Source organism: Hypanus sabinus, chromosome 9, assembly GCF_030144855.1.
Source record: "Hypanus sabinus isolate sHypSab1 chromosome 9, sHypSab1.hap1, whole genome shotgun sequence".
In the NCBI taxonomy this organism is placed as follows: domain Eukaryota; kingdom Metazoa; phylum Chordata; class Chondrichthyes; order Myliobatiformes; family Dasyatidae; genus Hypanus; species Hypanus sabinus.
In genome coordinates, this window is record NC_082714.1 from 104,470,278 (window position 1) to 104,484,522 (window position 14,245).

The 14,245-nt window shown below is 44.7% G+C and overlaps 1 protein-coding gene across 1 annotated transcript in view; it reads right to left on the minus strand.

The window, feature by feature from the left end:
- Nucleotides 1–4,640: 4,640 nt before the first annotated feature.
- The window catches only part of LOC132399692 (bactericidal permeability-increasing protein-like), a 36,791-nt gene continuing 27,186 nt past the window's right edge, over nt 4,641–14,245 (minus strand). The window contains exons 10-16 of the mRNA XM_059980351.1: nt 12,987–13,046; nt 12,565–12,732; nt 12,398–12,465; nt 11,756–11,798; nt 10,686–10,749; nt 7,138–7,214; nt 4,641–5,247 (exon numbers count right to left, since the gene is read on the minus strand). Coding sequence (XP_059836334.1) covers nt 5,137–5,247; nt 7,138–7,214; nt 10,686–10,749; nt 11,756–11,798; nt 12,398–12,465; nt 12,565–12,732; nt 12,987–13,046 — 591 coding nt within the window. The 3' untranslated portion in view covers nt 4,641–5,136. The remainder of the gene's footprint in view (nt 5,248–7,137; nt 7,215–10,685; nt 10,750–11,755; nt 11,799–12,397; nt 12,466–12,564; nt 12,733–12,986; nt 13,047–14,245) is intronic.

A 14,245-nucleotide genomic window follows, 5' to 3' on the forward strand; every position in this document is an offset into this window, starting at 1 on the left:
GGTGATGATGGATTCCTGTATAATTTCTGCCAGTCCTTCTGATCTTGTCAGCCTGCAGTACAGTGAAATCAGTAATGTTCTTGAATATATCAGGGACGGATGTGGCATACCCCTAACCATTCTTCTCAGCCACCAAAGATCTAACCAATTCTGAAGGGCGACAGTACAGATAGCCACCATTTCAGCTGCAACATCTTTAATGGCCTGGCTTCTGTCATGTAACGCTAAGATTGCTTTATTAGCCAGTTCCTTCATTACCAGTGCTATTTTGATACTCTCTCAAGCTAGCCTGGCTGACGCTATTATCTAGAAACACTGATGCACCATCAATAACTCTGAGACATGGGTTAAGGTAGGCTTTTATTGGCTGGAAGAAAGCACAAGCAGCAAGTGACCACCACACAACATCCTGGAGACTGAGGAAGGGGCTGTGCCTCCAATCGCCTTTATACCGGGGTCTGTGGGAGGAGCCACAGGAGCAGTCAGTGGGGTGGGGGGGGGGGCATGTCCAGACAGGTATATGTAGTTCACCACAAACACCCTGTCTCCATAATAGTCCTTCACTGGCGGTGTTGCACAGCTGGATGCAAGGAGAGCAATGGCAGGTGGTACATCTAAGGTATCACAGAGGCCAATTAACAACACCCCACCATGGCTTTGGTTCAGGCTAAAAATCTCATTTTGAAAGGGAACCACTGGCAGCAAATGTTAGGCCTTGAAGCCACAGAGCCAATAGGCCCCATTAACAGGAGGGTCACTAGTGGTATTGACATTGCATGTACTGTTCCCCAAGCCTAGCTCCAGCCCACAGTGGATGCAGTAACAGACCTCACTCTGACTCTCAACTTCAGCACTAGGGCTTTAAGTACCCATCACAGAAAGGCTGATAGCATCCCTCAAAAGCTCCATAGCCAAGATTCATTTCTACTGGCAGTGCAGTCTCCAGCTCCCCTCACAGTCCTGGCATTGTTATCAAAATAGAAGACAGAATCATAGATTATGATTCGAGGCTATTGGTTATATTGGCCCATACCCTGAATGCATGGCCTCTCCAGAACAAACCCAACAAGTTGACCGGCCATGAGCAAAACATATTCACAGCCAGGATGGAGAAAATTGTTAGGGGCTGCGAGAAACCGGTGGCTGAAGTTCAGTGTGCAGTAAACTTCTCTCCGAATTTAACCCAGTCTTCACCTAATCGTCCAACCACTCAACACTTAACGGCTGCCAGAGCTCCTCATGAGCTTGCTTCGATATCCGATCTCCCAACTACTAGTACTTTTATTCTTAGCTCTCTTGACAAGGTTAACTCTCCGAATTTGTAATTCCCTTTGGCACTGCTGTAAACTATTTACAATTTTCTTTAACTCCTCTCCACCTTCCCTGCCATGCAAGGAAAGGAGAACTTCCCTTTAATCTGGATTCCAAACCTTTCACGATAACATTTTTCAAGGTGGGCGCCTCAGCTTCTAAAGGCAATCCAAAACATTTTGAAGCACATTACGCAAGATGTTTTATGTTTTAATTAACAGCATCATCTATCTTTTGCAGACATCCCACCCTGCAAAAACTCATTTCAGGGAGGTAGCACTCCCGCTCCCCCGCAACCCCATATCCCCCCCGGTCGACCTCCAAGGGTGTATATAATACTTTGCTTCGTGGTTTTGTCTAATCCGTAAACCAAGTTGGGTATATGCAGAAAATGTGACAATAAAATATGTACTTATATTATCATCAGTTTTTCTTCTATTACAACTTTAAGCAAGTCTACAGGGAGTTTGGCCTCATCACGTAGGATGTCAATAGAGTAGCTCCTTAGCAGCTACTTAGCATAAAGAGAGACCAATTAGGATGCTCCCTCTCCCCCTCAAAAAAATCTGTTTCCGGGATATTGTTTATGATTTGCCGGCGTCAGGGAGCTGCTAACAATATGCCGGAGACTCCCGGAACTTCCAGGAGAGGTGAGATGTCTGCTTTTGTACGACACTACTCACCTTAAGCCAATCCATAGTACGAGAGAAATATTTCTCAAAGCTTCTACGAGAACTAAACTGGTGGCATTGATCGCCAGTCATCATAAAGTACTTTGAATGGCTGATAATGGCACATATCACATTCTCCATTCCTGCCACATTGGGCACTCAATGATACCCTTACCAACAGTACTACCCAGGACAGCTGCCAAAGCATTTCTCATGTGCCTGGCCCTGGCACACCCAGGAAACAATGGCACTCATGTCAGAATGCTGATTCTGGATGTCAGATGGACACTCAGCACTATTGATTCACAGACCTTGAAGAAGAAACTCCTACTCCTTGGTCTAAATATACAACTGTGCACCCAGCTGTTGGACTTCCAAAGCTACAAACCGCAGACAGTTACGATGCACAACCGTTCCTCCTTCCCGAATCCTCCTCACATGGGTGCCCTTCATTATGGTCCAAAGGGCCTATTGTGGTGCTGTAATGTTTGGGTGGTGGGGTGGAGATACTAAAGGAGGTACGAGGCGCTCCTTCCCTGCCTAGCCTGCAGGTCCCCTTTAGCACCTCCCCCCACCCCTTCAGGGACTTGTGAGGACACGGGAGCAGATGGTGTATGGTCATGTGAACAGCCAGTGCATATTACGATTCCTGGTTATGGGACCACTCCTGCCAGGCAGGCTGTCTCCGAAAAGTATTGATAATGGTTGGGGTCACCTGTCTTGTAAAGAGACAGCCCAGAAGAAGGCAATGGCAAACTACTTTCGTAGGAAAATGTGCTGAGAACAATCATGGTCATGCTTACTGTAGTTCAGCATTTTTCTCTATATTTATTTATCATTGTAAAATTAACGAATTTCACGACATATGCCGGTGATATTAAACCTGATTCTGATATTGGCAAAACCAGGAAAGCAACATTTTATTGCAAGCTTTCCAGTAGTAGTTATGCAAGCTTGTAGCACAAAAACTTCACCTCAAATAGAAGCAAATAAATCAAAAATATCTTCAGATGCTGGAGCGCTGGACATAACCAGAGGGCCAGGCAGCATCCTTAGAGAAACAAGCTGTTACTTTTTCAGGTCCAAGATTTAGAAGAATCAGTTCTGCATTGGGCCTAAATCTTCAATGGTTTCTTTCTCCACAGACACTGCCTGATCAACTGAGTATTTTCAATATTTTCTGTTTTCATCTCAAATTTAATACAGTGCATGAAAATTTAAGACATTAAAACACAATAAAGTGTTTCAATATAGTGTACACTTGCTGTGTCGTGTTTTGAATTATTTTCTAGACGAGGGTTCTGTTGAAAATGTTGTAAGTTATTTCCCAAGCCCAGATATGTTCAGAAGGGTAAGATGACCTGTCCTCATGATGAACATGTCGACAGTGCACCAATCACATTGTTGTGCAGAGCAACGTGAATCCTTAAAGTTGTTATGGTCAGGAGTCACTACCTATTAAATACTCCCAGAGTGCATCTCAAATAGCCTCGGACAACCAGGTCCAGCTCTTGGCCTTCACATGTGGCTTAGCTACTAAGCCCAGCAGATCCGTTTCTATTGACAGGGAAGGGGCAAAGGTGGGTTACTGGTGCCTTAAAACCATTCACTTTGGGCAGGTGGAGCTCATCAGCCTGGTTGGCAGTTCTGATCTCAAAACTCTCCAGCCTTGCAGCTATATCCACTCATGGGGAAAGCCTTGGGGTTAAGCCCCGAGGAAAAACCCAGAGCTGGAGCCCCTAAGGCAGTCCTATATTGAGCTCAACACTGACTGGCAACTCCTGTGATGCCGCTGGTGCCAAACTGTATCGGCCTCTGCTGTCCCTTTGGATTCATCAGCTGCGTGGAGAAGGGGCGCTTGCTACATGGGCAACAAGCTTGCTCTCCGCATCCTCTTGCCCTGGCTTGCATATCACGTGGACACAACATCCACGATGGACCGGGGCCAACGGTGGGCACATAGAGCAATGTACAAATGGTACTCCATGTTTAGCAAAGCAAACAGGAATACCATTCTGGACCAGTTTCCTGAAGCTTTCCATCAGTGTGTTTGAAATGTCAGCAGTTAGACAGTCAAACAGCAATAAAATCACTCCAGCAACAGTGAGCACCATTACAGGAGAATGCTGGATGCCACAGTGATTAATGGACATTGCTCCTGACAGAAATGCACACAAGAGTTATCAGTCAATGGGTGAAGAACACTCACTTCCAGAGGTTCTCAGAAATGGTTCTGCCACAGATATATCTTGAATAGGGAGAGTCACCCCGGCTGAGATATTTGAATGTTAATGCTGATATGAGTTAAAGAAGTCTGAAGTCCCACACCATCAGGTTCAATAACTGTTACTTCCCTTCAACCATTTCTGACCACTTTGATCATATTGAAGTAAAATGAACCTTTTTTTTGTTATAATTGTGTTTGTGATGCTGCTGCAAGTATGTTTTGCATTGCTTGTGCATAAGACAATAAATTTATCTTTGACTTTGACCTCACAAAGAACTGATGCAGGGAAGGTGGCAAATCCATAAACTCACAACTAATGCTTGTCAGGCAGAATTTGAGGAGAAGTAAATACTGTGTAAAAGAAATTGCAACAGAAAATATGTTGCTTTGTTCATTTTTAAAAAAAAACAACTGAGTCTGCTTTTTCTTTCATATCTTTATTTGTATACAGCTCAGCAAGAAAGTAAATGCACCGTCAACAGGAAGTTTGTAGCCTTTGTTTAATAAACAGCTCGGTATATCAAATATCCAATCACAGATATACTGAAGAACTTGCACTTCTCTCAGGTGCTCATGCAAATGTTAAAGAAAATTAACCAAAAGTTTATTTTAAACCCCTTCTCAATAAAATGAGGTCAAAAGCAGTGAAAACTTGACAGTTGCTAACGCTTGTTACGAGCAAAGGTTTGGTTCTCCTAGAGTTAGTTATTTTTGTTTTATGTTCTTTCAACCATACACACAGGAAGACTTCAGCAGTCATTTCCTAATGCTTCATGAAAGTCTTACACAAAAGTTCATACAAAGAGAAAGAACCTGAAGATGGAGCTTAACCACAGCTTTTGTTTGTGACTGAAAACCATCAAGCTAGAAATCTGACAGAGAAAATGTGGTGGCCTTATGTAAAATCTCTGCTTAGTAAGTGGCCAGTTAATCAAAATAATCAGATGTCTGGTTTTCTTTTCCCTCACAAAGCTTTGGCTGGGAGCGGCTGCTGGTTCCCGGGCGGTAACGGATATCGGTTGCAATCACCAGAATGTTCTGAAACAGTATCAAGATTACATTATCACAAACCTGATCTTCACCAGCTCATGCTTTGAAGCACAGCAGCACAGTTTCAATCTACAATCAGTTTTGTGACTGTGGTGAACTACATATACCTGTCTGGACACGCCCCCCCTGCTGACTGCTCCTGTGGCTCCTCCCACAGACCCCTGTATAAAGGCGATTGAAGCCTGAGCCCGGCCTCTCAGTCTCCAGGATGTAGTATGGTGGTCACTCACTGCTGGTTCCTTCTTCCAGTCAATAAAAGCCGATATCTCGCCTTTACGTCTCAGAGTGAGTTATTGATGGTGCATCAGTGACATGCCACAATTATTTATATCTCACCATATGTAACCACAAGGCCATTCATCCCATGGCAGTTGGAACATCCCATGAAAGAGTTTACAATTGAATTACTTCATTTGCTCTTTCCCTATAGTTGTTAGATCTCTCCTTTACACAGCTACATCCTGTTCTCTTTTGGAATTCACTGCAGGATCAATTTCTACCACCTTTCCAGGAATGCAATGCAGATCATAAGTCACCACATAGTCTCCCTAAATCTTTGTTAATTACCCTTTGCTCTGGCTCCTGCTCATCCTTCTGTTGGAAGCAATTTCTCCCACAAAACTTAACTCAAGAAGCATAGAACATTCAACAGGTCATTCAGCCTATTGGGTTGTGTCATTCCTGATGCTAATTTCTACTTAATGTCCTCTTCCTGCATGTCACCCACGTTTCTCCATTCCCTTCAAATTCATGTGTCCATCTAAAATGCTAGTAAACTCCACCAATTATCAGCTTCCACTACTACCCTGAAAAGGCACCTGTCTCTTCTGCATAAAGAAGTGCCTTTCATGAGGCCTTTAAACTTTCCCCATCTAAACTTAAAACCATCTCCTCTGCTATTTGACATTTCTACCCGGGGGAAAAGACTCTGCCTGTCTAATCTATATATGTCTCTCATAATTTTGAAAACTTCTATCAGTTCTCCTCTCAGTCTCAAACTCTGGGGAAAACAATCAATGCTCATCTAAACTTTCTTATAGTTAACACCTTCTAATGCAGACAACATCCTGGTGAACTCATCTGCATCCTTTCTACCGTTTCCACATCCTTTATATAATGGGGCAAACAGAACTGAACTCAATGCTCCAACTGAGTATTGAGTAAACTTTTACACAGCTACAGCATGTCTTCTTTACTCTTACATTTGAAGACTTCCAGCCAATCGCCCATTTGCCTTCTCCGCTCTAACAATGCCAGTTTCACCAGCCTCCTCACTGCAGCACCTCAGCCCCGGAACCATTGAGGCAGAACTAAGCATCTCCCAGAAAATCAAGTATCAGGAACTATCACAATACTCCAACTAGAGTCCAACAGGAACAGGGTAAATGTTTGATTTTGCAATGACAATTTATTCCTGTATGCTGTGCTTCAGTATTAAAAGTAAGATGTTATTTGATATACAGTATTTATCAATATTCTAATCAAATTCATTGAACAGGTTGCACCTTGTTGCTACTCTTGTATGCTCTGCCAATTCTTACACTGGGTTTAACTTGAAACCACAATTAAAGCTCACTTTCCCAGCAATGTAGGGCTTCCTCTAACTCTAGAGAAAAGTCAGCAGCACAAAACATTTAATTGTGAGGTTATTTTAAAGACATTGTGAACTGCTCACAGTCACTTTACCATCTGTCTGAACATGATGTTGAACCTCGGCATGGTGATGTTCGTTTTCACAGAAAGGACAAGGAGGAGGAATAGATTCCCCTTATCCGAGTCCTCAAGGGAAATTGTTCCCTCGTGACTTTTCTTCTGACGTAACTTCATTTAAATGTCATTCATACCATTAAGTGGATTTCACATCATGCAATTACTCACCTGGTTCACCTTTAGCACTGGGTTTAAAAAGTCAATGTGTTTCACAGTTGGAAGTGGAACTCCACCGACTAGTTTATCTGCAAGGAGAAGTAGGAGAGTTCTTAGTGTCATTTGCCAAACAAAAGAGTAGGCTATTCAGACACTCATCCTGATACAGCCACTGTAGAAGAGGGCTGATGTTTTATGTCAGCACCACTCTCCTATGCAAAGCCCATCCCCAAGTATCCTTAATGAATATATATAGTGAGTGAGTCTCCACAACACTCGTGTAGAGAAGCCCCTCAAGGGGAAGAAGTTCCTTATCATTGTTGTTATTTCGAGACTGTGAACATTCACCTCCCCACCCCCTCCCCCACCCGGATCTGGATCATCCCTACTTCCCTACCCTGTGAGAACTTCAGACATTTCATTATCATCTCATGTTCTTTCAAATTCTAGACAGTACAGACCCACCCTGCTCAATCTCTCCTCATAGGACAATCCCAATCCCCCAGGAATTAATCCGGTAAACCTTTGTTACACAGCCTCTTTGGCATGTATAGCGCTCCTTATGCAGAGAGATCAGGACTCTACGCAACTATCCCAGGCGAGCTCTCTCACCAGCACCATACAGAATTACCATGAGAATTCTACACTCTTGTCTCATATCCACCTTAAAGACCAGCATATCACTTTACTACTTAATTGACCCTGCAGCTGCACATCAGCCTCCAGCAGTTGGTGTATGAGCACCCAAGGTTTCTCTGAACCCCAATATCTTTCAGTCTCTCAGCCTTTAATAAATACTCTGCTTTCTAAGTTTCCAACATTATTATTCCATTTTAATTATTTCCACTCCACCCACAGTCCTCCGTCTCACCAATAGACCCACAGTCCTCCGTCTCACCAATCCACCCATAGTCTCACCAATCCACCCACAGTCCTCCGTCTCACCAATAGACCCACAGTCCTCCGTCTCACCAATCCACCCACAGTCCTCCATCTCACCAATAGACCCACAGTCCTCCGTCTCACCAATAGACCCACAGTCCTCCGTCTCACCAATAGACCCACAGTCCTCCGTCTCACCAATAGACCCACAGTCCTCCGTCTCACCAATAGACCCACAGTCCTCCATCTCACCAATCCACCCACAGTCCTCCGTCTCACCAATCCACCCACAGTCCTCCGTCTCACCAATAGACCCACAGTCCTCCGTCTCACCAATAGACCCACAGTCCTCCGTCTCACCAATAGACCCACAGTCCTCCGTCTCACCAATAGACCCACAGTCCTCCGTCTCACCAATCCACCCACAGTCCTCCGTCTCACCAATAGACCCACAGTCCTCCGTCTCACCAATAGACCCACAGTCCTCCGTCTCACCAATAGACCCACAGTCCTCCGTCTCACCAATCCACCCACAGTCCTCCATCTCACCAATAGACCCACAGTCCTCCGTCTCACCAATAAACCCACAGTCCTCCGTCTCACCAATAGACCCACAGTCCTCCGTCTCACCAATAGACCCACAGTCCTCCATCTCACCAATAGACCCACAGTCCTCCGTCTCACCAATAGACCCACAGTCCTCCATCTCACCAACAGACCCACAGTCCTCCGTCTCACCAATAGACCCACAGTCCTTCGTCTCACCAATCCACCCACAGTCCTCCATCTCACCAATAGACCCACAGTCCTCCATCTCACCAATAGACCCACAGTCCTCCATCTCACCAATAAACCCACAGTCCTCCGTCTCACCAATAGACCCACAGTCCACCATCTCACCAATAGACCCACAGTCCTCCGTCTCACCAATCCACCCACAGTCCTCCATCTCACCAATAGACCCACAGTCCTCCATCTCACCAATAAACCCACAGTCCTCCATCTCACCAATAAACCCACAGTCCTCCATCTCACCAATAGACCCACAGTCCTCCATCTCACCAATAGACCCACAGTCCTCCGTCTCACCAATAGACCCACAGTCCTCCATCTCACCAATAGACCCACAGTCCTCCATCTCACCAATAGACCCACAGTCCTCCGTCTCACCAATCCACCCACAGTCCTCCATCTCACCAATAGACCCACAGTCCTCCATCTCACCAATAGACCCACAGTCCTCCATCTCACCAATAAACCCACAGTCCTCCGTCTCACCAATAGACCCACAGTCCTCCATCTCACCAATAGACCCACAGTCATCCGTCTCACCAATCCACCCACAGTCCTCCATCTCACCAATAGACCCACAGTCCTCCATCTCACCAATAAACCCACAGTCCTCCATCTCACCAATAAACCCACAGTCCTCCATCTCACCAATAGACCCACAGTCCTCCATCTCACCAATAGACCCACAGTCCTCCGTCTCACCAATAGACTCATAGTCCTCCATCTCTCCAATCCACCCACAGTCCTCCGTCTCACCAATCCACCCACAGTCCTCCGTCTCACCAATAGACCCACAGTCCTCCGTCTCACCAATAAACCCACAGTCCTCCGTCTCACCAATAGACCCACAGTCCTCCATCTCACCAATCCACCCACAGTCCTCCATCTCACCAATAGACCCACAGTCCTCCGTCTCACCAATAGACCCACAGTCCTCCATCTCACCAATCCACCCACAGTCCTCCGTCTCACCAATAGACCCACAGTCCTCCATCTCACCAATCCACCCACAGTCCTCCGTCTCACCAATAGACCCACAGTCTTCCATCTCACCAATAAACCCACAGTCCTCCGTCTCACCAATAAACCCACAGTCCTCCATCTCACCAATCCACCCACAGTCCTCCATCTCACCAATAGACCCACAATTCTCTTTACATGCCATATGACTCTATGACTAGTTTTTTCTAACTTTTTTTGAAAAACTCTATTTGGTGAAGAAAGGAGCTACTTTGAAGGTCATGTTAAGTTAACCTGTTAATCAGAAAACTGACAGGATCATGGTCAATGGTGGCTATTCCTGTCACTGCTCCCTTTTGATGTCAACGGACTTAGCAAGAATCAGAACTGTTGTTGCATCTGATCCCACTTGAACTAAAATCATGCCAGTCAGTTAGTAAAATCTTCCATTGGCATATCAAAGTCTCAGAATAAGAACGTGATTTCCTGCAGAAATAATAGGCAAAGCTTATTTTCCTGGATTAGAATTAATGATATAAATGCACTGAGGAAATTTGTAGCACTGCCTACTCGACTCCCACAGTCATACAGCATGGAGACAGGTCTTTTCATGCCCAAGACGTGTGTTCAAGCTAATGCCATTTTGCACCACTGGGCAGATTATCCTCAAAGATCAACTACCTGCCCACACCTTTCTTAAATGTATCTCATCAACCACTTCCTCCGGCAACTGAATCCGTATATCAACCAACAGCTCTGGCCTCAGATTCTTATTAAACCTTTCATCTCTAACCTTAAAACTATGTCTTCTAGTTTTTGATTTCCCAACCATACAAATGAAGGAGCTCACTCTATCTATCTCCCTCAAAGTTTCTATACCACTCTTCGATGTTGGATATTCCAAAGGGTATCTGTCATGGACTTACCATTGACTTTAGGTAACACCACTGCTCTTATTACAATCTTGATTAACAGTTGCAGGCCAGCCACCTTCAACAAGACAAAGTAAGAGTAAAGGAGTGAAGGAAGTTCAAGTGTGCCGGAATAACGTAAAGTTGATAGAAGGGAGCTTTTTACAGCATCGCTGAGGGACAGCTGGAGCCGACAACCTGAAGACTCAGACATCCCAGCAGATCTTCACTGTTGTACTTCTCATGGGCTCCAGAGCTGGAACGTCAGTGGACAGGGGAATTTGGGCAGTGGACCTGAGCCAGCTTACAACTGACTATATTTACTTCAGTGCGGAGGAATGGCTCACTGGGCAACAGGCCAGTTTTAGCTAATTGAGAGTCAGAGTCAGGACAGTGGATGGAATGGTCTACCATGAGGAGGTGGAAGAGCTTGAGGTCTGGTGCCAGGGAGATAATTTCTTCCTCAATGTCAGCTAGACAAAGTACAGGGAAACCTGCACATCTGCAGCACAGCAGTTTCAAACTCCTCAGAGTACACACCTCACATAATCTCTCATGGTTCCAGAACACGTCCGCCTCTGAAAAGAAAGCTCACCAATGCCTCCACTTTCAGAGGAGGCTGAAGAGAGCTGGACTGTGCACATCTACACTAACAACCTTCTACAGATGGCAGTGGAGAGCATCCTAACATGCTGTGTCACTGTGAGGTGTGGAAACTGCAGTACTCTACAACAGGTAATTAAAACTGCCCAGATATGACAGGCACCAGCCTACCCAACATCAAGGATGTATATACAAAAAGGTGCAATGTTATTCTTGCTATCAGTGAAGGAAGAGATGTATCTGCCCCAAATATTGTGATGAGACATTCTGATTAGGCCCAGAACTGCTCTTTCCTCTTAGTACATGTTGCATTGTGGGGTACCATGGATTCTGCTGACCAAGCTGCCGAATCATTACACTGAGTAAGTTGTAGTAACATGTTGCCTGTCTAAAGGTATTACTTCGATGAAAATTCAATTCATATTGAAGAATCAAATTCATGTCAGACAAACAATATGTAAGATGTGAAAAGAGATTCTTACCGGAACAGGGCCCACACTAGAACGATTAAGAGACAATTCCAGACTATACAAAAGCAAAGCAGAAGAGCAGAACATGATTATATCACAGAGGAAGTTGTCAGCAACTCTGGTTTTAACAATGCTGATGCAGTCTGACTTTAAACTCTTCCAGTTGCTGAAGGCATGTAACAAATAAACTGGAAGTTTTGAAATGCACTGAATCGTTTGATTGAAAAGGATGTGATAAAGAACACAGGTATGTTCCAGTCAAAACATTAGATCATGTTATCTATTCCAACTTTATCTAAATATGACTTTTCAAGCAAGGCTCAATCTGGTACTTCAGATGGATGTTAAAGTCTTTTGGCACTTGGCAAATGAAGAGCAGTTAGCTCTTCTAGGATGCATCTGACCAATGTTTATCCGTTAACAACAAGGAACTTCTGGCATTGCTAAAATAGATTGAGTGGTAATTACTTCACTCTGCATAAACTGACGCCATGTTCCGTTACTGAACTGAGGGCATGAACAGCCTTTTAAATACAAGTTAGTTTAAAAAAAATGGTGGTAATTATTTTGTCCTGCACAAACCGAAACAATGCTCCCTACGCTAATGTCTGAGGGCACGAACGGTATTTCAAGTGCAAGTTTGCTTCTCCTTACTGATTCAGCATTACAGATCCAATCAGTTTCATCCCTGAGATACCGACCTTCGCGGAGACACTTGCATCCTGCAAAAGTCCAAAACCACAAAGAAAAATTCCAATGACAAACAATTTTATCAAAACGTGAGATGCTGTACAGAGGGGAAAAAAAATCTTAGTACTTACAATGTTCAGGACAAAAAGTGCTACGAGCGATGAGTTTGGGAGGATCACTAATACGTCAAGGGCACCAAATGCCTGAATGGTGATGCTGTTATTTGCAGCCCTCAGAACTGGTGGCTTAGTAGCTTTGAGGTTCATTACCATGTTCATGTTAGGATAGAGCTTTTGCAGCTGTGTGGAAAGATAAGCTATTAATATTTGTGTGTGAGATTAACTTTCTTCTGCGTAGAATATGCCCGATCTTTAAGCATACCAGCATTTTATGTTTTTTTTTAAATATATGTCAGGTTTCCAGAATCTGTAGTGGTAATGCTCATCCTTCTCACCGTGCCGTAAGGTGCAAAGAATCAATCATCCGGTGAGTTGGCTTGGCGGAAGCCCCTGCTGATATCAGACAAAGGCACGCAAACTCATGAAACACTTACCCGAGGCATGATTAAACCGAAGGACTTTGTGTTTAATCTGAATGGTGACTCTTTCGGGACCTGGGGAAAACAGAAAACAATTAGCAAACTTTGCTTTGTTTTAGATAGAAACATAGAAAACCTACAGCACAATACAGACCCTCCAGCCCACAAAGCTGTACCGAACATGTCCTTACCTTAGAAATTACCTCGGGTTACCCATAGCCCTCTATTTTTCTGAGCTCCATGTACCTGTCCAGGAGTCTTAAAAGACCCTATTGTATCCGCCTCCACCATAGTTGCCTGCAGCCCATTCTACACACTCATCACTCTCTACGTAAAAAAACTTACCCCTGACATCTCCTCTGTACCTGCTTCCAAGCACCTTAAAACTGTGCCCTCTCATGCCAGCCATTTCAGCCCTGGGAAAAAGCCTCTGTCTATTCACATGATCAAATCCTCTCATCATCTTATACACCTCTATCAGGTTACCTCTCATCCTCCATTGCTGCAAGGAGAAAAGGCCGAGTTCACTCAAACTTTTCTCATAAGGCATGCTCCCCAATCCAGGCAACATCCTTGTAAATCTGCTCTGCACGTTTTCAATGGTTTCCACATCCCTCCTGTAGTGAGGCGACCAGAACTGAGCACAGTACGGTATGATTATGTAATCTCACGGTCTTCGGTTCTGAGGAGGGATTTGGCAACAACTGCAGACTGCATTAGGAGAGGGACAATTACCAAGTTTTTGGCACTGAATCTTGTTTGGTGGCTCAGGAGTGAATGGGGGCTAGTAGGAGAGAAATGGTGATAGGGCAGTTCAGGGACCAGACAGGAGGTTGTGTGGATGTGAAAGAGACTTCCAGATGATATGTTGCCTTCCAAATGCCAGGGGTCAGGGATACCTCTGATTAAGTACACCTCAGTCTTAAGGGGGAGTACAAGCAGTTGGAAGTTGTACATAATGGTTCCAACAACATGGCTAGGGTGAGGCCCTGCGAAGTGGAGCTAGAGAGCTAGGTAGGAAGCTGAAAAGCAGGATCACAAGGGTAGTAATCTCTGGATTGCTGCCTGTGCCACGCGCCAGTGAGGGCAAGAATGGGATGACTTGGCAGTTGAACGTGTGGCTGAAGAACTGGTGAAGTGGGAATCATTTCACCATTTGTGGATCATTGGGAAGGCATGACCAGTAAAAAAGGGATGAGTTACACCTGAACTCAAGGAGGACCAATATCTTTGAGAGCAGGTTTGTTCGGGCTGTTAGGGAGAGGTTAAACTAG